General features: G+C 34.1%; 1 protein-coding gene across 1 annotated transcript; it reads left to right on the forward strand.

The window, feature by feature from the left end:
- Positions 1-15260: 15260 nt before the first annotated feature.
- Positions 15261-18482, forward strand: LOC141607315 (putative fructokinase-5). The gene is made up of 5 exons (XM_074426674.1): positions 15261-15578; positions 17051-17461; positions 17547-17681; positions 17853-17969; positions 18203-18482. Exons 1-5 carry the CDS (start codon positions 15405-15407, stop codon positions 18329-18331), a joined length of 966 nt encoding a protein of 321 aa, XP_074282775.1. The 5' UTR covers positions 15261-15404; the 3' UTR covers positions 18332-18482.
- Positions 18483-22892: the final 4410 nt, after the last annotated feature.

Genomic DNA, 22892 nt, shown 5'->3' on the forward strand with positions numbered 1-22892 from the left:
ATCTTGGACACCTCCGTAGCTACATAAATTTTACAAGATTACCAATGCCCTAACGGCTCATCCCAAGCACATCCCCCCCCCAATCAGCCACTAGTCGTATCCATGAGGTCGCCTCCCTGCTGTAAGGACGGGCTTTTTCCTTTTTCGGACTTTTTCGCCTCTTTGAGGGATTGCATGTTGCAGCCCCGGGCAGCTATCTGGACGTTGACCACCTCATCCTTCTCGTCTTTGGAGATGAGCTTATGCGCTTCCCCCCGGTCCGAGACATACATCAGTGTTAGGGCCCGGATGGACATCACTGCGTCAGCCTCGCTCAGGGTGACTCGGCCTATGAGAACGTTGTAGGCGGACGAGCCGTCAATGACGACGAACTCAGCTAGGATATTTTTAGCCGCGTTCTTCTCGCCGAACGTCACCGGGAGTTTAATTGATCCCAGCGGTACCAGCCCGGCCCCAGAGAAGCTGTATAGGGGGTTGGTGCAGGGGCTTAAATCCTTGATCTTCAGGCCGAGGCCGAGAAAGCACTCTCTAAACATGATGTTCGTGTATGCACCTGTGTCAATCAGGCACCTCTTGACCAGGTGGTTGGATATGTCCAAATTGACTACAAGCGGGTCGCTGTGAGGGGCGATGACCCCCTCGTAGTCCTTTCTTCCGATAGTTATATCGGGGATGCTTGCAGAGGGGATCCTCGAGTTGGGCACAAAGTTGATGGCCTGATATAGCTCGTTTAGGTGCCGCTTGTGCCCATGAGCGGTCCCTCCGTTCTCGTTGCCCCCGATGACAACATGAATCACGCCTATCCGCTCGAAGACGGACTTCCTATCTGAATTGCTGGCGTCAGTCTTTTGGCCTTTTGCAACGTACTTGCCGAGGCTTCCCTTCCGGATCAGCTCCTCTATAGCATTCTTCAGGTGGCGGCAGTCGTTGGTTAAATGGCCGGTGTGGCCGTGGTACTCACAGTACTGGCTCGTATCACCGTCACTTTTGGGCTTGGGGGGTCTCTCCCACTTCTGGCCCTCGCTTTTGCTCAGGGCGAAGACTTCGGCGGCTGATACGACGAGAGGGGTTTTTTCACTATACCGCCTCTGGTGGTACGTTCCTGAATTCCACCCGGCACCTGCCGAGTCTTGCTTCCGGTCGGATCTGTCCGATCGTGATCTGTTATTCTCACGGCGTCGACTGTCGGACCGCGAGCCGTTGTTGTCGTGGCGTCCTTCGTCCTGACTGTCCTGCCTGTGACTCTTCTTTTCTGATTGCTCGGCTTCGCGGGGATCTTCCCAGGTCTTGTGGTAATCTTCCACCTTGATGGCTTGGTCGGCCAACTTTCTGGCGGCGTCCAGGCCCAGGCCTCCGCTCTTGATGAGCTCGTTTTTTAAGGCTCCCCTTGGGAGGCCCTTCATCAGTGCGAAGGCCGCCAGCTCGGGGTTAATTTCTCGAATCTGCTGGACCTTTCCATCGAACCTCTTCACATAGCTCCGGAGAGACTCCCCCCCCTCCTGTCTGATAGTTAGGAGGTCAGATGTCTCTACGGCCCTTCTCTTGTTGCAGGAGTATTGGGCTAGGAAAGCGCCCTTCAGGTCGGCGTAGTAGTACACCGAGCCATTAGGAAGCCCTTTATACCAGCTCTGAGCCATTCCATGCAAAGTTGTTGGGAAAATTCGGCACCAGACCTCGTCGGGCTGCTCCCATACCGACATGTAAGACTCGAAGGCCTCAGCGTGGTCGACTGGATCACCATCCCCCTTGTAAGACAGGGGTGGCAGCCTGAGTTTATTCGGCACCGGGACTTCGAGGACGTAGGCGTTGAGGGGTTGCCTAACCACGTGTCGAACGGCACGCGGCGATCGGCTCCGTGGGTCCCTAACCTGGCTCCTTCCCCCGTGGCGGGAGGGGCTCCTTCTTCGACTTGGACTTCTTCTCCAACTTTGCTGAGTCGGACTCCTCTGGCTTCTTCGGGGTGAGCCTCGTTCGTGCGGCGGGGACGCTGTCCTCCCACGAGTGCGGGAGGGACTTAGGTCTACCGCGCCCACTTTGGGCTCCCCTGGCGGCTTGGCTGGGTCAGCTTCTCCTAGTGCTCCGTCCAAATTTCTCGGAGTCATATTTTGGGCCCTGGTCTCCCGGACAGTTTCCGCCGCTCTTGTCGATGTGACAAAGTGTGAGCAGGGCGTACTACTAATTAGGTCTAGGAGCATTTTCGGTTTTGCTATGTCAACCACATGTCCCATGATGGTGACCTGTTAGGGCAGCAGCGGCGTGTCGGGTATCGATGGCATCCCGAACTCCGGTTGGACTACACCGCCGGTGGAGGGCTGTATGACTCCAGAATTGTTGAAAGTATCATCTTGGTAAAATGCAGTTTCGTCGGTTACGACTGCATCTTGTTGTTTCGACATTTTCTTAGCTTTTTGGGTGGGTTTTTGTTGTTTTTTTTTTTTGTTTGGGAATGAATGTGACTAGCTTCTAGTGTCTTTCCCACAGACGGCGCCAATTGTTCCGGGTGTAATTCCAGAGCAAGTATCGTTACCACCCGTGGCTTGTAGAGTAATGCCTTTGGTTGGATTCTTCTTGTCCTTATCGTTCCTCTCGGCCTCTCCTGCAACAATGAACGAACTGAGGGCTTGGCTTTGCGCCAAGCGTACTCACTCCGACGCTCAAGTCAGTAAACTTAAAGGATCAAGTTGTATGTTATTTAGAGCGATATATTGTAGAGAGATGAGGAAGATAATACCAGTTTATGTGTGATATTAGGTTTAGTTGTGGATTAATTGGATCCTTTCCTCAATGAAGGTTGAGGAGTATTTATAGGCTTTTACCTTTTGTCACGTAGTGGCCAAGTGGCCAAGTGGCTTATCAGGTGGAAAGACCGTTCTACCCTCGGCCGATGGACCTACGGCAGGCCGGCCGAGGGTCTTGGATGTGAGTACGCGGATATGTGTCCCGGCTGGCGGGTTGTCAGGCCGTGACCTAGGTGACAGGCCGATGGGCTGCATCGGCTAGGCCTACTAAGTCGTTGACTAGGCAGTCTGAGTCGTTGACTTGCTGTGGATATCTTTGACCTTGCTCAGTGTGTTGACTTGGTCAGCGGTGCAGAATATGCCCCATCAGAATGAAAACGTAAAAAAACAGTAAAAGTCCTAGTGTGGCCTATCCTATCAAAATGAACAATAAATACAAGTTTGGAATCCATCCTTGGACCCGAGAAGCTTGTCTTGATGTTCCATCTTGATCCATGTAGCGGGAGTGAGCTCCAATCTCCATCTTTAGTCTTCTTTGAAATTACAATAAATAAAATTACATAATTGACCTATTTATTACATTCTAATTCCAAAACCCAAAACTAAAATAAAAGGAGATTCGAGATCTCATAATTACATAAAAATCATGTTTCCTTCATTACGAAAACATAATTTGACTAAGGCCACACTAAGTATTACAATTTACAACCGATTGCAAAATTAAATACGTAAATAAAATTCATTCAATCCATTCATTCAACAAAATTAAAAAGCATCAACTAAAAATAAATTAAACATACATGACACAATTCCTTAATTATGTTGATTAATTTATCCAAACCACCTATTTAAATTAAATTAAGTGACAATTCCGCAATTAATCACATTAATTTCATTCTTAATCCATATTAAACTTGTAATATGAATTCTATCCGTCAAAATTTTAAACTGCTTTAAAATAACTCGGTATCTTTAAATTGTGAACCGATTCACAATAACTAATTGGCCAAAATAAAAAAAAATAAAAACAAAAACCAATTATAATTTGGTCTCGGCTGAAAAATAAACAAAATTTTTTTTTTTTTTTAATAATTTCAGCTCCACACGGCTGAAAAAAAAGCCCCCCCCCCCCCCCTTTTTTTATTCGGCAAATAGGAAAAACAAAAAAAACTTTCCATATTTTATTCTTTCGGCAATATGGCAAAAAACAAGAAAACAAAACTTTCCTTTTTTTTCTTTTTCTCAGCTTACCAAAAAAAAAAAACACAACAAATTTTTTTTTTTTTCTACGGCAAACCCTAAAAAAAAAAAAAAACGTCCTCCCCTTTTTTTTTCTTTCTTTTGCGGCAATATGCCCTAAAACAAGATTTGATGACAAAATTGTTTACATTTGCTATTAGAACATGATTAGCATATGAAATAATAAACATGATTAATTTATATGCCAAAAACTATATATCAAAAACAATCTTTTCATCATAAACATGACGATTCCATTTAATTTTAACTTAATCTGCATTAAATCAAAAACTACCAATTCTTCATATGATAATTTTAACTGATTATAAACTATAATATGAAAAATATAATGGAAAAATATCATCAAACTAAAAGAAAAAACGGCAGAAAAAAAAAAAAAAAAAAAAAAAACAAATTCGGCACACAAAAAAAATTGTCGAACCAAAAAAAATATTCGAAACCCTAACATATTTCGAAAATCCTCATTGTTCACATACAAATTTATGAAAATCATCAAGATTAAAAAACGTGGCCTTTGCTCTGATACCACTTGTGGGAAATAATCTGTATACTTCCCTTAATATTGAAGGATTATAACGAATTTAACAGTGATGATCAATAGTCATAAACAAAATACATAAACAAAGTATAAAGGATTCAGAATTAACCTTCTGTCCTAGCAAAATTGGCCTAAGAACAATTTCAAAATTGATATTCGCCTATTAGTTGCACCCAAGACGATATGAGATATGCCCTATTGATTGTGCTAGAATCGATCTAAAATTTTCTGTAAAATTTAGTTGGTTTTTGTGTTTTTTCTGATGAGAGAGGAGGCTAGGTCAAGAAAAAGAATTAGGGTAGAATAATTCTCTCCCTTTCTTTGTTATACTGACCGAATTATTGAGTCAATTAGGAAAGAATAATATCTTTCCTAATTTCGGCCTAACTGACCGAAATAAGGAGTATATTTTCCTTATTTTTGGTCTTTCCAAAAATATATAAAATATGTTGAATTTTCATCTAGTGAGGATCGAACCCATGACCTCTTGGTATGTATACCCTCACTATTACCACTATGACACATTCATCTTGTTGATATTAAATATAACTGATTATATTTAATTATGAATTAACAGATTAATTCGTCCAAGCTAACATTACATATATTTAATTAAATATAACTTATTATATTTAATTTACGAATTGACAGTTAATTCGTCTCAACTAATATTATTTAATTTTCATTAAATAATTATCTCATCAACACATTGACTAACTTTTTAGTCATTTTGGGCATCAATGTGATTATATTTCTATAACCACATTTCTCAAACACATCCTATAGGTGTGACCTTTAGGGACCAGTTGATCACCGCCATCTGTATGATAATAACGTCAAACTTTCTAGCAAGTCAACCGTTATTAGGTAAACGTTAATCAACTGATTAAATATACGAAGTATACCCTTGTGAACCTGTAAGAGATTTACAAATGTTATCACACTAATTTGTGGAGGACACAAGCTCCAACACTTCATCTGTTTGGATGGAATAGTAAAAGTCGGGATCGATTTCTTTCAGCTTGATAAATCCTTCTTCAAGAGCATTTGCATCACCTTTAATTCTACTACGACGTCGTTCTTGATTGAGCATGTTCCTCAAATCCCGCTCTTTTATGGGTAAATTAGCATGGCCACCAACTTCTCTGACCCAAGTGTGGAAATTTTTAGCAATTGAGATACCGACTTCATCATTCATCATAGCCCGTCTTTTAAAATATTCATCCCATAACCTATATCCCACCATATGACGACTATTAGCGGGATCGACATCATCATGATTGTGCTCCAAACTAGCTTTTTTGATGATAATTAAATCATCTCTTAACGTTGCTTCTACAACACAACCGCATTTCTTATATGTGGGATCGTTTATATACCCATTCTTTTTGCTCGGATACGCTCCCCTTGTGCACCATAGTCTGATTCGGTTCATCATGTAGAAACGAGGTTCGCTCTTCCCACTTCCATGGCGCTTTATCCCTTTTTCCGTATAGTAATCCAAATTTTTATTAGACCTAAGAAAAACTTGAAAGCCACGTTGATAGGCATATAAGTAACAATATGCACCAAACTCATCACCATTGGCAAAGGACATTCTTTTTGTCGGAGGATCAACTTCCCCAACATCAGTGTTCGCCATGTTTAGCATATTAGCTACCTTTTGCACAAACCTCCCTTCAATAATAGGAGGTTCATGGAGATCATCGTTAACTTCCTCATTGCCAACATCCTCATTGTGAACAACCTCATCGTCACCGATAGCTCTATTACGAGCAACAGCGTCATTGCAACCATCGTCATATAAGTAATCGTCTAAACTAAAGTTATTAAAGCTAACAACTTCCTCTTCCCCGTTATCATCAACATCATGTACAATATTACCATCTACATCATAATATCATAAAGACCATCTTCCCTAACGCTCCTCTCGTCTTCCCAAGGTAAATTAAGATCGAAATCCATCTTTTCTCTTTGTTTTTTTCCTATCACGTTCAACATTTTTTGTAACTGTAATTTTGAAAATAAATAAAATCTTTTTTTTTTACTACCTAAACTCTCAACAAAAAGATGAGATTTTCGAAAATAACTTTCCTCAAAGCATGCTTAAAATCTTTTCAAATTTCAAATTTGAAACCTAATTTAAAATTTAAAAGTTAAATATTGAAGCTAACAATCTTTTCAAAAAAGAAAATGGAATTTCTCAAAAAATGAAGGTTTAAAACTTTATAAAATAGTTTCTCAAAATACCTTTACTCCATAAATAATAATAATAATCAAAAAATTAAATCATAATAAAATAATTAGAACTCATAATGAAATGAAATTTGACCATAATACCTTAATTAACAATTACAATTTACAATATAGATAAATGCAATGGGTAATGAAACGTGCTAATACCCCTTGCTTAATTGGTTACGAGTTTATTTTCAAATGCTACATCGCTTCTAACTCATCCCATGTTCGAACCTTACTTCCAACAATTTTTTTTTTACCTTTTACCTTTTTCCCCTATTTCGACATTCAACGCATCAAATGAACATCAACCATTCATGCAATTAGGGTTCATCAATTAACTGAATTAGAGATCATCATTTTCAATCATAGAATTGAATAGTTTTTGCACAATCTAATTAAATTGGGGTTATTGATTTTTGACGAGATGAATTAGGGTTCAACAATATTGATTGATTCATTTTTATTAATTGCATTAGGATTGATCGATTTTGAATTAGGGTTTATCCATGATTGAACAATTTTGATTAATTGGATTAGGGTTCATACAATTGCACGAATTGAATTATGCTTGACATCGGTCGCTATCTAGATTTTGATTTATTTAAGTAATTGAATTAGGGTTTATGATGATTGATCGATTTTGAATTAGGGTTCAACCATGATTCACCAATTGATTGATCAATTTTGCATAATTCGATTAATATAATTGAATAAGGGTTAGGCAAGTAGATTTAAATTAAGGGAAAAAAATTAGACGAATTAAATAGGGTTCATTCATCATCGAATTTGACTGATTCAATTATGCTAAAAAAACCGGGTTTTGTTTAATTGAAAAAATATAATACATTTAATTATATTAATGAAAATAATTACTAAATTTAATGAAAATCAAAACAAATAAAAAAATTCTAAAAATAAAGTTAACTACATGTAGTTAACTAGTTAACCTAACATGTTAAATTACATAATTAACCCTAAACTAACTCACCTAGTTTCACATGAGTTTGACACGTGGACACTTCCTATTGGTTTGTGTATGGAAATCTCATACACAATGTGTATCCCTATCACCTTCCGATATAACGTCATTGCTCGTTCATGTACACGTTTTACTCTTTCATAGACTTTTTGTCACAATTTTTACATACCTTAACCTTGAACAAACAACAAATTCTCCCTTTTTCTCTCTCTAAAAATTAATCAAATCTCCATCAAATTTCTTAATTTTAATCTTAACTAGTTTTCTTGCTCGTGCGTTGCACGGATATTAAAATAATGTGTGATAAATTTCACAATAAAATGGAATATAGACATAGTACATCGTTCATGTCTAAAATTTTATGTATGCCGCATGACCAACAAATAATTCTCGTTAACATAATATTGACATAAAAATAAAAGAGCGTTTGATTAAAAAAAACATATTTTTTAGGAAAATAAAACCAATAGGAAGTTTATATATATGATACTTGGACTAATAGTTTTCAGAATTTGTTCATTAATACTTGTTTGTTTTTCAATTGGTCAAGGAAGACAATAATATCTATTCTGCATAATTAACTCAATGATGCAACAAATCTCCTTCTTTCGAATAACAAACATAATTTAATCATTGTTGGATCAAATGGTAAATATTTAAAATCATTTAAAGGTAGTTAGAATGTTATATTCCCGGACAAACTATAGAAGTACGTTTGAATGTGAACAAATCCCGACACAATACAACGTGGCTAGGGATGCTTATGACCCCCCCACCTCCCATCTCTCTCTCTCTCTAGCAATAGTCTTGGCCCCCATCTTCTCATTTGAAACAAAATCTTTCAAGCACACCTCTATTTTTATCCCTATTCACACACATGATCTAAAACAATCTCATCTCTTAAAAAATCGATCCTTGTCTCCGAAACTTATCTCAAATTTATCCAACCAAGTGAAAAACTAAACTCCTACTTTTAGAAAAATCCACCATCCAATGGAAATTAACCCTTACTCAAGACAACGTATTTTTTTTAGGAAAATAAAACCAATATGAAGTTTATATATATGATACCTGGGACTGAGGGTTTTTAGATTTTGTTCATTACTACCTGTTTGTTTTTCAATTGGTCAAGGAAAACAATGATATCTACTTTGCATAATCAACTCAATGATGCAACAAATCTCCCTATTTTTAGAATAACAACCATAATTTAATCATTGTTGTTTCAAATGGTAGTTACTTAAAAAACATTTACAGGTAGTTAAATATTATATCTCCCGGTCAAACTATAGACGTAACTTTGAATGTGAACCAAATTCCAACGCAATACTACATGGCTGGGGCTGCTTATGACACCCCACTATAACAATAATCTTGCCCCCATCTTCCCATTTGAAACAAAATTCTTCACGCAGACCCCTATTTTTCTTCCTTGTTCACACACATGATCTAAAACAATCTCATCCCTTGAAAGATCGATCCTTGTCTTTGAAACTTCTCTCAAATTTATCCAACCAAGTGAAAAACTAAACCCCTACTTCTAGAAAAATCCACAATCCAATGGAAACTAAACCTTGCTCTCGACAATATTGTTAGAATTAAGATTTTACTTTTATTTGGATTGATGGGGACAAGATTAAGTTTATCAGTATGATCTTTTGAGGTTTCTTGTTATTATTCATGTTATCTATATGTTTTAATGCAACTGATATTTTGATGATAAATAACCTTATTTATTATCACTATCCTCATTAAACTCACCACCCTCCACGAATGCACTCTCCCTCCACCCCACTAATTTACCCGCAAAATAAAACATCAGCCACTGTGATTAGTTCTTACTGCTTGAAACAACCTTCAATCCACTACCACTATCACTACCTTTCTGCCACGTTTTACATCTAAGAAGTCATAAATCACATTCAGCTCCATGAAACACTAATCTTTACTCTAGAAGATATGGATCCTCGTCTCCCTTATCGAAGACAAGTTATTTCTCCTTCAACAAAGAAAAGTTTAAGAAGTAATCTTCCCTCTTATCTCTCTCCCATCTCTCCCATCTTTATCATATTTATAATTAATATTCTTCACTTAAAATGTATAAATTTAAGCAAGTTCAAATAAATTAGTTAAAAGTTATAAATCACAAATTGTACGAAACAATATAATCATTTTTTTTAATTAATATGAAATAAATGTCATAAACTTCATGAGAATATTAATATGGTAGAGAACTATAAAAGAGTTGGCAAGCACGTGACCCCCTTTTAGGTTTAAATTGTTTCATTTATTTTTATATTTTTGCCTAAAGGTGGTTAAGTATCGTATTATACATGACGAATATGTCTCACCCTTCCCCAATTCGTTTCTCTCTCTAAATTATAATGATGATGTGCTCAATTTACACACACACACCAAAAAAAATTATAGCATCAACAATAATTAGTTTGCTCCATATAATTGAATAGTACCGTTTTTTATGCATGTAAATTTGTCAGAAGAAAAGCTTGAGATAAACGATCTTCACTATGTTAGGGAAAGACTGCTCTTACCCTTTTATGTGTTTATCATGACTTTTTTTTAATGTTGATTGTTGCTTGAATTGAATCTTAACCTTATACATATTTCTATAATAAGTGTATCTAATTTACCTTCAAGCCTCATTCAAATATATTTTATTACTCGTGGTACCATTTTTACTTTAAATTGTAAAACAATCGCACAATAAAGTTTTTTCAAAACATTTACTCATTTGTCATAATATGATATTTCGATTCGCATATTAGCAACAACTTTCTTTATCTTTTAATACTCCTTGAAATATAGATATCAAACTTTGTACTTATCACTAATATGTGAATATCTTATTTAAATTTTGATTAATATACTTTTATATAATGACAAATGAATGTAAATAATATAATAATAAATTATCAATAGAAGTTGAAGTGTATTGTGAGAGAAATAACTTTAAAATTAGTAGGAGAAATACATATGACATTTGAAAAATAAATTTCGTATTATGTATAACTAAATATGATATTAGCAATAACAGAAGACGTATGGGCATATTTCAGCGTTCATTTTACTCTTTACATGAGTAAATTCCATATAGTACGTATTATGCATGCACATTTGTCACAACCCAATTCGGTCTAGGGCCTTTTAATTTTATAATACCTCATTTTTTTTAATCGGAAGTTGTCATAAAATTGAATATTATAAATATATCAAATGTTTTATTTTCCTTCTAATTTAATTAAAAGTGGACAAATACTAATGAATAATTCTTTAGTATTAATAAATTGTAGATAATTAATTTATTTCTTGTTTCTAATAATAAAATTGTAAAATAATTAATTAATTCTCATTTCTAATAGGAAAATAATATTCCTAATTATAATAAAAAAATTTAAATAATTATTATCTCCTAATTCTAATAGTATAATTAGGAAAAAAATCCTTAATAAATTGTTAATTTATTTCCTATTACTAATAGGAAAATTGTAAAATAATTAATTAATTCTCATTTCTAATAGGAAAATTAATTAATTCATGATTATAATAGATAAATTGTAATAATTCTCATTTCTAATAGGAAAATCATATTCCTAATTATAATAAAAAAAAATTATATAATTATTATCTCCTAATTCTAATAGTATAATTAGGAAAAAAATCCCTAATAAATTGTTAATTTATTTCCTATTACTAATAGGAAAATTGTAAAATAATTAATTAATTCTCATTTCTAATAGAAAAATTAATTAATTCCTGATTATAATAGATAAATTGTAATAATTCTCATTTATAATAGGAAAATCATATTCCTAATTATAATAAAAAAAATTAAATAATTATTACCTCCTAATTCTAATAGTATAATTAGGAAAAAAATCCTTAATAAATTGTTAATTTATTTCCTATTTCTAATAGGAAAATTTTAAAATAATTAATTAATTCTCATTTTAATAGAAAAATTAGTAATTCCTGATTATAATAGATAAATTGTAAATAATTAATTATATCCTAATTCTAATGCTAATAGTATAATTAGAAAAAAAAGCCTCCTTTAGTTATATATACTAGATTTAATGCCCGTGCGATGCACGGGCCTACTTGTAATGCTCTGTCGTGTTGTCTTGAATAATGTAATAACCAAAAAGTGTTTTCGTGATACTATATGCTACTATGTTTTTATGGTGTTTTTCCTATGTATGAGATTAATGTTTTGATCAACTAATTGTATATCTATTGTTTTATTATGCTCTAGTTTTACTTAAGAAATCTTAATAATATAGAGTCTCAAACTTTTATAGACTATTTTAATTTTTCCTAAAGAAAACAATATAAGAATCTATGTGATCGAAGTCCAAGTTTTATGAATTTTTAAGAGTCAAACAATTATGAATATATTATTGTATTTTCAAATTTGACGTCAACTTAGCAAAAAAGAAGTTGAGCATCCTACAACAATTAAAATGCTTAATATAATATACAACTCTTCCATATTCTATTTATGCAGGAGTCCCGACTACACCTCATATTCTTGTTGTTCCATCTTCTGAACCAGTTATGATCTGAAACCCAACAAAGTCGATGTGAGCTGCAAATTAGCGTTGTACATACTTCGAAAGGAAAGAAAGATTACCAAATAACACATCTAGGAACAAAGAGTAGCAGTGTAGGATGACAGTAGGCCTAACCTGATTGCTGGATCTGCGAGCAACATACCCTGTCGTTAATTAAGTCATAAGAGAATGAAGAGGGTAGGTTATATGTAAGGGATGGAAATTTTTACAAAAACCGGGACATATAAGAAAGATAAAATATGGAAATATAATGTGAGAATAAATAAATAAATAAATAAATAATAATAATAATAATAATAATAATAATAATAATAATAATAATAATAGGAAAATTAATGGCGAACGACCAAGATTAGCTAGCGATATTTATGCGTGTGACGGTAACGAAGTTTGCATTATAAAAAGCTCTCATTAAATCTAAGGACTAAAATATGTCTAATTATACAAACTTAAAATCATATAAAATAAATTTTCAAACACTATTAGAGATAAGTTATGCAGAAATCTCATATTTAGAAGTTTGACTGTTGAAAAAAGATACTATATGTAAATAAAATTAGGCTTGATTACCTTCAATTTTTATTACTTCCTCCGTCTCGGTCATTTGTTGTCCTTTGGTTTTGGCACAAAGACCAAGGAAAGGAGAGGGAGCCAATGACTAAATGACAAGTGGAATAATTTGAGTGTGAATGATCAAATTACTCATCAAATTCAATCTTAAAATAGAAAGGACAACAAATGACTGAGACACCCAAAAATGGAAAAGGACAACAAATGACCGGGACGGAGGGATTACTTTGTAAAAAACTCTAGGTGGTTGATTTCTTGACACCCTGTACATGGAGTAAAGCTATGCATTAAGCTTCATCAGATTAGGGAAACAATTTATAATAAATAAATAAAATTTACATTAGGTTAAACGAACATAATGAATCTATTATCATAGTTATACCTTTTCCAACAGAATGGAAAACAAAATAAATCACGAGCTCCAAATAAAGAAAGGAAAACTGGTATAGCCGGCAATTTATACATCAAGGCTCTTGCATCGACATTATAACATTGTTAGAATTGTCTACAATCACATATGATAAACAATTAAACAATACTTCGTACGTATATATTATAATTACAACTATAATAATTGTTATTATTATAACAACAAATATGCTTACTATATAATCCTTGATTAAGGATTGGCAGATTCACGAATGCATCGCATCTGTACATGCAAACGTCAGTTAATGCGTCATAGCTTTCCTTATTATTGTATATATACTCGTAACTCGTAACAGTATATACGTGTAGTTGTCGATTTACCATCAATAACACCGATACAATGATAAAAGAAATACTAATCTTATTGTTGATGTTGCAATTATCCAAATCCTTTCTTCTTGTCTCCTGAAAAATCATAAAAAATAAAAAATAAAACATATAATTAGATTTCATAGTGTAAAACTATATTGGGTGTAACAAATTAAAAGCAACGTGCATCACAAGTTCACAACATAAATTAAGCTCATGTTCAATTTGTTTCTGATTAATATAGAGGAATGGGGATATTGGAAAGGTTAATGACATATTCATGATCATTGGGTTTATATACTATTATATTTTAGATAGTCCTAAATTCTTAACAATTTAGCTTGCATAAAAAAGACAAACCGTTCTACAATTTTATTAGCTTTACAATTCTATACGGTTACTTGTGATCATGATGTGATAAAATTTGTTCTTATCCAATATATAATTAATTTACATTTTAATGATTATCTATAAATAAATAAATAAATAAAAATAGTTTAGATAGTTCCGAAAATTTGGACTCTCTATAATCGCTCGAAAAAAGTTTCCTTTATTAATATAGATAGATAGATATTGATTGATTGATTGATTTTCTTAATCAAGTATTGATTCTTATTCATTCATTACTTTATTCTTTAATCAAATTGTAAATAATCATTTAGTTGTTAAATTAGGGTTAAATAAAATTAGAATTTGTGAAATTAAGTTTACGGGAAAGAGGGGTTGTAGGGTAAAACGCCGACGGCGGCGGTGGGAAGGTCGTCTGGTCGGCGTCAGCATGCAAGGCGTTGGATCTCATATAGTTGGAGGCATATAGTTGGGTAAGTTGTCTGGTCTTAGATGGTGGTCATCGCGCGTCGACCTTGGCGGGAATCTGAGGTGGTCAACGACAGTGGTGAAGGGTGTTCGGCAACGATATTAGGCTGGGTGGTGGTATGGGCGTCGTTGGTCGAGGAAGGGGTGGTCGACAAAGAGCATAGGGTGGGTGTAGGAGGGAGGAAATGGGTGGTTGAATTTTTTTTATGATTTTTATCTTAACAGGGTGGGGCAGCGAGTCTGGTAGGGAATGTGCGGTGTTTTCGACCGACGAGCGGGGCAGTGGAGGGCGGTGGGGAAGGTGGTTAAGTGGTTCGGTGTTGGTGGTTGGGTCATTGGTGGTGGTTGAAACTTAAAAGTGACTAATAATTAGAATGGGAATTGAAAGCATTGAAAGAAATGAGTTGAAATGGTAGGGGCATATTGGTAAATTATGTCCATAATTAGGTAAATCAGGTAAATCATGTCCATGAATGAGCATTACCCCGATATAATAACATGAATTAAGTATTTGTCTAAAATATCTGCCGAAAATATTATCCTCATCAAATTTATACATGGATAAAGAAACAAGAAAGATAATCTTAAGATAGAAAAATTGTACCAATCTTTAAAAATAAATAAAGTACGGAGTACTCAATTAACTGAAATACTTCTCTTATCCAATTATTATATCGGTAAATGAAGATAATCTCTACGAAAACGGATAAAAATAATAAATTTACTTAAGAATTGGATTAGGGATCAACATAACTCTAACTATAAATAAACAACCCTATAATCTCACAATTCACCTTAATTTTCTCAAACTAAAACGTTGATAGCCAAGCAATATATCTTATAGTTTTATATATCTATAGTTTCCTTGTAGTTCCGTTCCATATACATTGTTATTAGAGATATTTGTGTAAATAATTAACATTAGACTTGAGATGGCTTCACCACCAATTGTTAGCTTCGGAGAGATGTTGATCGATTTTGTCCCTGATGAGGCCGGTGTTTCCTTGGCTGAATCTCGCGGTTTTGTTAAGGCTCCAGGTGGTGCACCCGCTAATGTCGCATGTGCTATTACCAAGCTTGGCGGTGCCTCGGCCTTCATGGGCAAGGTAACGTACTCTTCGGCCTTTATCATCTACTCCGTAGCATTGTATTTAGCATGCTTGTTAATTAATTTGCTTTAAACGATTAATAACATATCCTGACCCGTTATTTGTAAATTAATTCGCCTATAATAAAATAATAACAAATCGATCCAACCTTATTACTATTATGTTCGTATAATTACTTTGATGATTCTTATGTCAAAAATTGCATTGTTTTCTTGCTGATTTCTGATTAATAACGTACCCGACCCGTTATTTATAAATTATTTCGCCTATGATAAGATAATAACAAATCGATTCAACAGTTTTGCTATTATTTTCGTATAATTACTTTGATGATTATTACGTCAAAAATTGCATCGTTTTCTTATTGCTTGCTGATTAATAACGTACCCGACCCGTTATCTATAAATTAATTCGCCTATGATAAGATAATAACAAATCGATTCAACTTTTTTGCTATTATTTTCGTATAATTACTTTGATGATTCTTACGTCAAAAATTGTATCGTTTTCTTGTTACTTGACTGATTAGAAGCGTGGATTATATAGTTACGTATTTAATCTTAGTATCATATTCAAATTACTGCATCGATTTGTTGTTATTTCACTGATTAAAACTGTGGATTACATAGATATGTATTTAACCTTATCCATCATGTATATTCAATTAGTTCAAATCTTAGAACATAAAAAATTCGAAGCGCAAATGTTAATGATAATAATTTTTTCATTTTAGTACCTTACAAATCATGATATTGTGATAACTATGAACAATAAAGAAATCCCATCCTACCATTGCATTTATTTATAGAAACCAAACGCCTAAAAACAAAAAGTAATTCAAATGATTGAAGGGAAAAAATAATAAAATTTAAGAATTAATTTTCTTAGGAGAGAACAAAAGACAAACGTCCATACTCCACAGTGGCGTATCTAGGATCTTAACCTAGGAGATGCGAAAAATTAACGACGATTGCAACGACGAGGACTAAAATTTAAACACAAAAAAATAGTGAGGTTAAAGTAAAAACACTTAATTAAAATAAAACTTAATCCAAATAAGTTCTAGTAGATATAAGCAAATAAAATAAAAATTCATGAATATATTGAAGTAGTTGTTTACTATGAAAAACCACAACGTATAACACAAACACAAAAAAGGAAAACTTGAACAATACAGTGCAAAAAATTCCCATCGTGAGAATCGAACCTATGACTCCTATAATAAAATGTAAATAACAAACCAACACAACACTGAAGATTTTCTAACAACTTATGAAACAAACAAATACATATTTCAGAAAAGGGGGGATGCAGGTGCATCCACCGCACCCCCTTGGCTACGCGATTGATACTACATGAGAATTTGGGAAGAGAGAGGCTGGGTCATTAATGGGAATAAGGGTCTATTTGGGCTTGCTCCTGATTATTGCATTATTTCGATATCTTAATATACAATGAATATGTTTTAGGTTGGAGATGACGAGTTCGGAAAGATGCTAGTAGACATTCTTAAGAAAAATGGAGTGAACACCGCAGGCGTATGCTTTGACAAGGACGCAAGAACAGCCCTAGCATTTGTCACATTGAAGAAAGATGGAGAAAGGGAATTTATGTTCTATAGAAACCCTAGTGCGGACATGCTCTTAAAGGAGTCAGAGCTCAATCTAGATCTCATTAAGAAGGCTAAGGTCTTCCATTACGGCTCTATCAGCCTGATCACCGAGCCATGCAGGTCGGCTCATTTAGCCGCCATGAAGGCTGCCAAGGAGGCCGGTATCATCCTCTCGTATGACCCTAATGTCAGACTCCCTCTTTGGCCTTCTCATGAGGCGGCTCGGGATGGCATCAAGAGTATTTGGAATGAGGCTGATATCATCAAGGTTTGTCTATCTATCGACGTTACTTACATTATCCATTTTATGACAGTTTAACATCTAACATGGCTATCTATCTTTTCTGTTATAGGTGAGTGATGATGAAGTACAATTTCTAACACAACAGGATCCAACCAAGGAAGAAGTAGTCAAGACCTTGTGGCACGACGGTGTGAAGTTGCTTCTTGTTACTGACGGCGATAAGGGCTGCAGATACTTTACCAAGGTTAGCCTTTCACCCTAAATTCTTTACTACTTTAGCACAAAGCATTTGCTAGGAATATAATGTTACTTGTTGCTAGTTTTCGGTTTTAATTTTTAGCCTTTCACCCTAAAATTATCTTTATTATGTTACTTATTGCTAAGTTTTCGGTTTAAATTTCCAATAAAATTGCAGTCATTCAAAGGATCTGTGAAAGGATTCGCTGTTAAAACAATTGACACAACAGGAGCTGGAGATGCATTTGTTGGTTCCTTCTTATATCATCTAGCCAAGGATCCTTCAATCCTACAGGTATATATATATATCCTAAGCATGTTCTCGCCATAATTAGTTAATGTTGTTATTGTTATATTCTATTGTAAACCAATGAAGCTAATGTCAGGTGTATGTATACACTCAACAATCAAGCATCCTATATCATAAGCATGTTCTTGCCCTAATTAGTTAATGTATAATTAGTTAATGTTGTTATTGTTATATTCTAGTGTAAACCAATGAAGCTAATGTCCTATGTATGTATACAGGATGAGAGCAAGCTAAAGGAGGTATTAACCATATCCAACGCCTGCGGCGCAATCGCAACAACCCAAAAGGGCGCCATCCCTGCTCTCCCAAGCCTTAACCAAGCACTTGAGTTGGTTAACAAAAAGTGAACTTTAGAAACCAGAAACTAATACTAGTACAAATGCCAAATTGAAATTTTAGTTTCTACCGCTACTGTAACTTTGTTTACAATTTCTTTGTTTTTTTTGAGAATAGTACATTTTTTTTATTATTATTATTTATGCACAATTTTAAGCAAAATTTATAATTTCTACTAACTTCCTTTATATAACTTTTTTTAAATAAAAGTTACGTAACTTGCGATAGTTTTGCATTAATGGATAATCAAATGTCCTAGGGGTAGTGTGTCATTAATTAAGAACCCAAATATGGAAACATTCTCATGATTATTTCATCAAATATGATAATAATGATTTTCATCTTTACAATTACTCTTGCTTATAATCGTCCTAAGTTACAACTTAGGTCATTATCCTCAAAAAAAAGTATTAAGAATTTGTAACTGAAAACATTAGAAAAAATCATTTTACTAAGTACTTTACCTCAGTGATTATGAAGTATGATTGAATTACCCATATTATCAAATTAAAAACAATAAGCATAAGCCGTCAAGGAAGACAGCAGGAAAAACATATTAAAGCAAACAACTTTTTTTTGACAAAGACCTAACAAACAAATACAGTAATACTTTCTGTTTCTTCTCCAGAATCATACCTAAAATCTTAAATTAATTCACATGAAAGAACCCATTTCTAATCAACACTATCACAATATTTAAAAAAAAAGTTACATAATTAATAATAAAAAAAAATCTATTTGCAACCTTTTTGACCTGCTTTCTAAGATGGCTTATGACTTTGCAACCATCCCATACCTTTAAAAGCCTTTGAAAATTTAACCAAAATAGGTTTACCCATGGTTAAATTAATTTTTCCAGCTGATAATTTCAATGCTTGCAAACAACACATTTTCCCATTATCACAATCATCATATTCTTCACTTTGATCATCATTACTATGATAATAAAAATCAATTTTATTATCATTATTTCTCCTCTTTAATTTCTTTTTATTCTCATCAAATTCTTTGAAATCTTTTTTCTTCTTATTATTATTATTAATCTCATTTTCATGAGTTTCCCATAACAAATCCATACCTTCTTCTTCTTCATTATTACCATTATTACAATAATTATGCCTTTCTTCAAAAAACATGCACGCTAAAGTTCTCCATTCTTTCTCTTTCTTCATTGACTTGGACTTCAGTAAATATTTTTCACCATGATGATCATCACTAAAACTTTCACAATTATCAACTGTTTTTTCGCCCAATTGGTAAAGAACTTCATTAGGGTTTTGTTCAAACTTGTTGTTCTCAAATGAGTTTGCTTCAGCTAGCTCAATTGTAGACACATCAAAGACAAACTTGTAAAACTCACACTCATCCATGATGGCTAATAAGTTATCGTCGTCAAAATTGGTGTTTAGAGGAATGAAAGTGGTTGTGACTTGTGAGGGATGAAAGGAGGAGCGAAATGGTGATCAGAAATAATGGAGATCGAAAGAAAAGAAATGAGGTTGAAAAGGTAAGGAAAGAAGAAGATCAAGTAAGAGAAGTATAGTGAGTAAGAGTTAATAAAATCAATAAATGAGTGAAGATTTGAATTTGCTATTGTCATTGTTGTTGTTTGTTTTGTTGTTAATTGGATTTGGTAAGGAAAATTGGGTCATTGTTTAGTTGAGAAATTTAAAAAATTGTTGTTTAAAGAAAAAAGAAAAAGTGTGTTGAGAAAATGAAATAAAGGTTTAGTTAATTAGTTAGGTGTTTTTGAATGGCTCTTTATCATGTGTTCTACTATGGTTATTATTATGGACTATGGAGTATGTATGAGTTTATGACTTTGAATATGAAGTATGAGAAAAGCTTAAGATGGAAGAGTGATTTGTGAGAGTGAGATTGGAGTGAATAAAATGAGGAAAATGGAAGGTTAATTAGTGGGGGATTCAAACCCGTCACTACCTATTGCCATAATACCTCAATTTTAACATTAGGCTAAAACGACTTACACCCTCCTATTCTACATAACTCTCCCCTTTTATGGAGGGCACGGGAATTAAGGGAGGGTAGTATTATATGATAAAGTATTGGAGTGGGGTAGGAGATTGGAAAGAGGGAATGTATTGTATGATTAAAATAAGTATTGTTGTGGGGTAAGGTGATTAAAATAAGGATTGTTGTGGGGTAAACTGATTAAAATAAGATAAAGTATGAGTATTGTGGGGTATTGTTGTGGGGTGAGGTGATTAAAATAAATATAAATGTTTGCCAAATAAGGAAATAGGGAGAGTATTGTGAATAGACGAAAAAGGAAATAGGGAGAGTTATTTAGAATAGGAGGGAGTATTTGATAGGATAGAGGGAGTACTATATATAAGATAAAGTATGGAAAAGTGACACTCGATATAAAATCAAGAGAGGTTAGGTAAAGCATATTATGCTTTATCATAATATTAAACTCATTATTGTAATTCAAACCAAATTAAGATTATTGTTAATCAATGTGTAATGTTTTATACTTGCTTATATCGTAGCTAAGGAATACAAGTATCATACTATCATGGTAAGTGATGTGATAATTTAACATGTGATATTTAAATGGAAATAGTATAAACGAAAAGAGAAAGATACTCCCTCCGTCCCGGTCAATTGTTGTCCTTTCGTTTTGGCACAAAGACCAAGGAAAGAGGAGAGGACCAATAACTAAATGACAAGGGGAACAAATTAAATGAGAATGATCAAATTACTCATCAAGTTCATTCTTAAAATAGAAAGGACAACAAATGACTGAGACACCCAAAAATGGAAAAGGACAACAAATGACCGGGACAGAGGGAGTAGTTAATTAATAATAGATAATACAAACATTTTTAAAGAGAAATAAAAGGTTTGGCAATAATAATTTTATTCATGTATAATCTGATTTTTCCTACCATAAAACGGTCATTATCTAGAATCGATCAGAAAGAGATTTGAGTACTTTAGGAGTAAAAATAAGGAAACGTCACTCAATGGCTAAACATTACGGCATTGCTCGCCAATTAAATATACTATTAGGAGTACGTGATCATTAGATCATAACAGGGTGAACGAATAGAAGCTCCGTTTTTATAATTAAAAGAATAGGAATCAGAAACAGCCGTACGAAATAAAGAGCAATTGACAACAAATTTGAGTACGTTTTCCAAATGATAGAGATGATTGCTTGATCATATATGGAGAACAATGCAACTAAAAGCTTTTTGAAAAGGCAATAGGAATTGTGGTGATATACATACTGCTAATGAAACAATATTCCCTCTATCTACACTAAAGATAACATAGGGAAAAGTAGAGTATTTAAGAAAAGGTGGAAAAAGTGAGGGTAGCGAGGTAAAAAATAGTGTGAGCCATGTAATTGTGAGTTTTAATTTGAGATACTATGTGCACAAATACTATCCTACAACTAGTTGTATAAGAGCTATGTACAACCGCATCAAAGTTATCGAGTTCTCACACAAAGTTGTTGAGTTATTTTACAAGTTATTGAGTTATTTTACGAAGTTATCGAGCTTAATAATTATTCTGTTAAGCTCAACAACTTTGAATCATAACTCGATAATTTTGTTAATAGAGCTCGACAACTTTGTAACAAAGCTCCACAACACTGAATAAGTTGTATATACAACCGGTTGTATAATACATTAACTGTACTATGTGGGGTATGTAATGACATTTTGTGTAAACTAGTTTTTAAACCCGTGCACTGCACGGGTGGCCATGTAGAATGTTAACCAAAGTAGATATCATATATATACTTTTGGAGTGAAGATGTAAGGTTAATTCATTAGTACTCGTAGATTTTAGATGAAACTTTTAAAAGGTTATTATTTTAAGCATATATTTGTTAAGTTATAGTGCTTTGTGATTTTTTTTTTTCATCTTGTTAAATTATGCGAGATTTAAGGGAGACTTATTAATATATTGCCTTCTCAAATGTTAAATTATATTCACCGAATTAATTATATCACAAATCTATTTTAAGGGAGACTTAGTGTTATTAATGTTATAAAATTTGATTAAATAGTCCTAGGTCTCTTTGTTGAAAGAGTGTTGCTTTTTTATGTATATAATTTACTAAATCATATACATGGGTTTTTACTTTACCCTTCTAATTTCACCATCTGTTATTCAATTCCAACTCATTTAATTATCTCTTTCAACTTTATCAAACCACCCCACCCGCCGCCATCACCTAACCACCAACCCACCTCGACCACGCCGCCACCTCTACCCTTACCCTCACCAACCCTTACCCTACCCCCCTTCATCTCCACCCCCTTCCTTTCCCCACCGCACGCCATAACCTCCCTTCCTCTAACCGCCACTTAGACCCTTCATTCCCCCACCCTTGCTCACCTCCCTTGTCGGTAAGCTTCCTCCGCCCCGCTCGCCAACCCAAACCGTCTAAAATTCACTTGTCATCATGAGTTGCAACAATTAGAAGATAAATGTCCAACATGACTATGTCATCCCGCTCGCCAACCCCTCCTCTACCACCTCATCCACCCTTTCTCGTAACCTTGCATAACCCCAATTTGCATAACACTAAAT

This window comes from Silene latifolia, chromosome 1 (genome assembly GCF_048544455.1).
Source record: "Silene latifolia isolate original U9 population chromosome 1, ASM4854445v1, whole genome shotgun sequence".
Lineage (NCBI taxonomy): Eukaryota > Viridiplantae > Streptophyta > Magnoliopsida > Caryophyllales > Caryophyllaceae > Silene > Silene latifolia.

Coding starts and splice junctions, on each gene's coding strand:
- LOC141607315 (XM_074426674.1), top strand. CDS start 15,405: ATGGCTTCACCACCAATTGTTAGCTTCGGAGAGATGTTGATCGATTTT. Junction 17,462..17,546: donor ATGAGGCTGATATCATCAAG/GTTTGTCTATCT, acceptor TTTCTGTTATAG/GTGAGTGATGATGAAGTACA. Junction 17,682..17,852: donor GCTGCAGATACTTTACCAAG/GTTAGCCTTTCA, acceptor ATAAAATTGCAG/TCATTCAAAGGATCTGTGAA.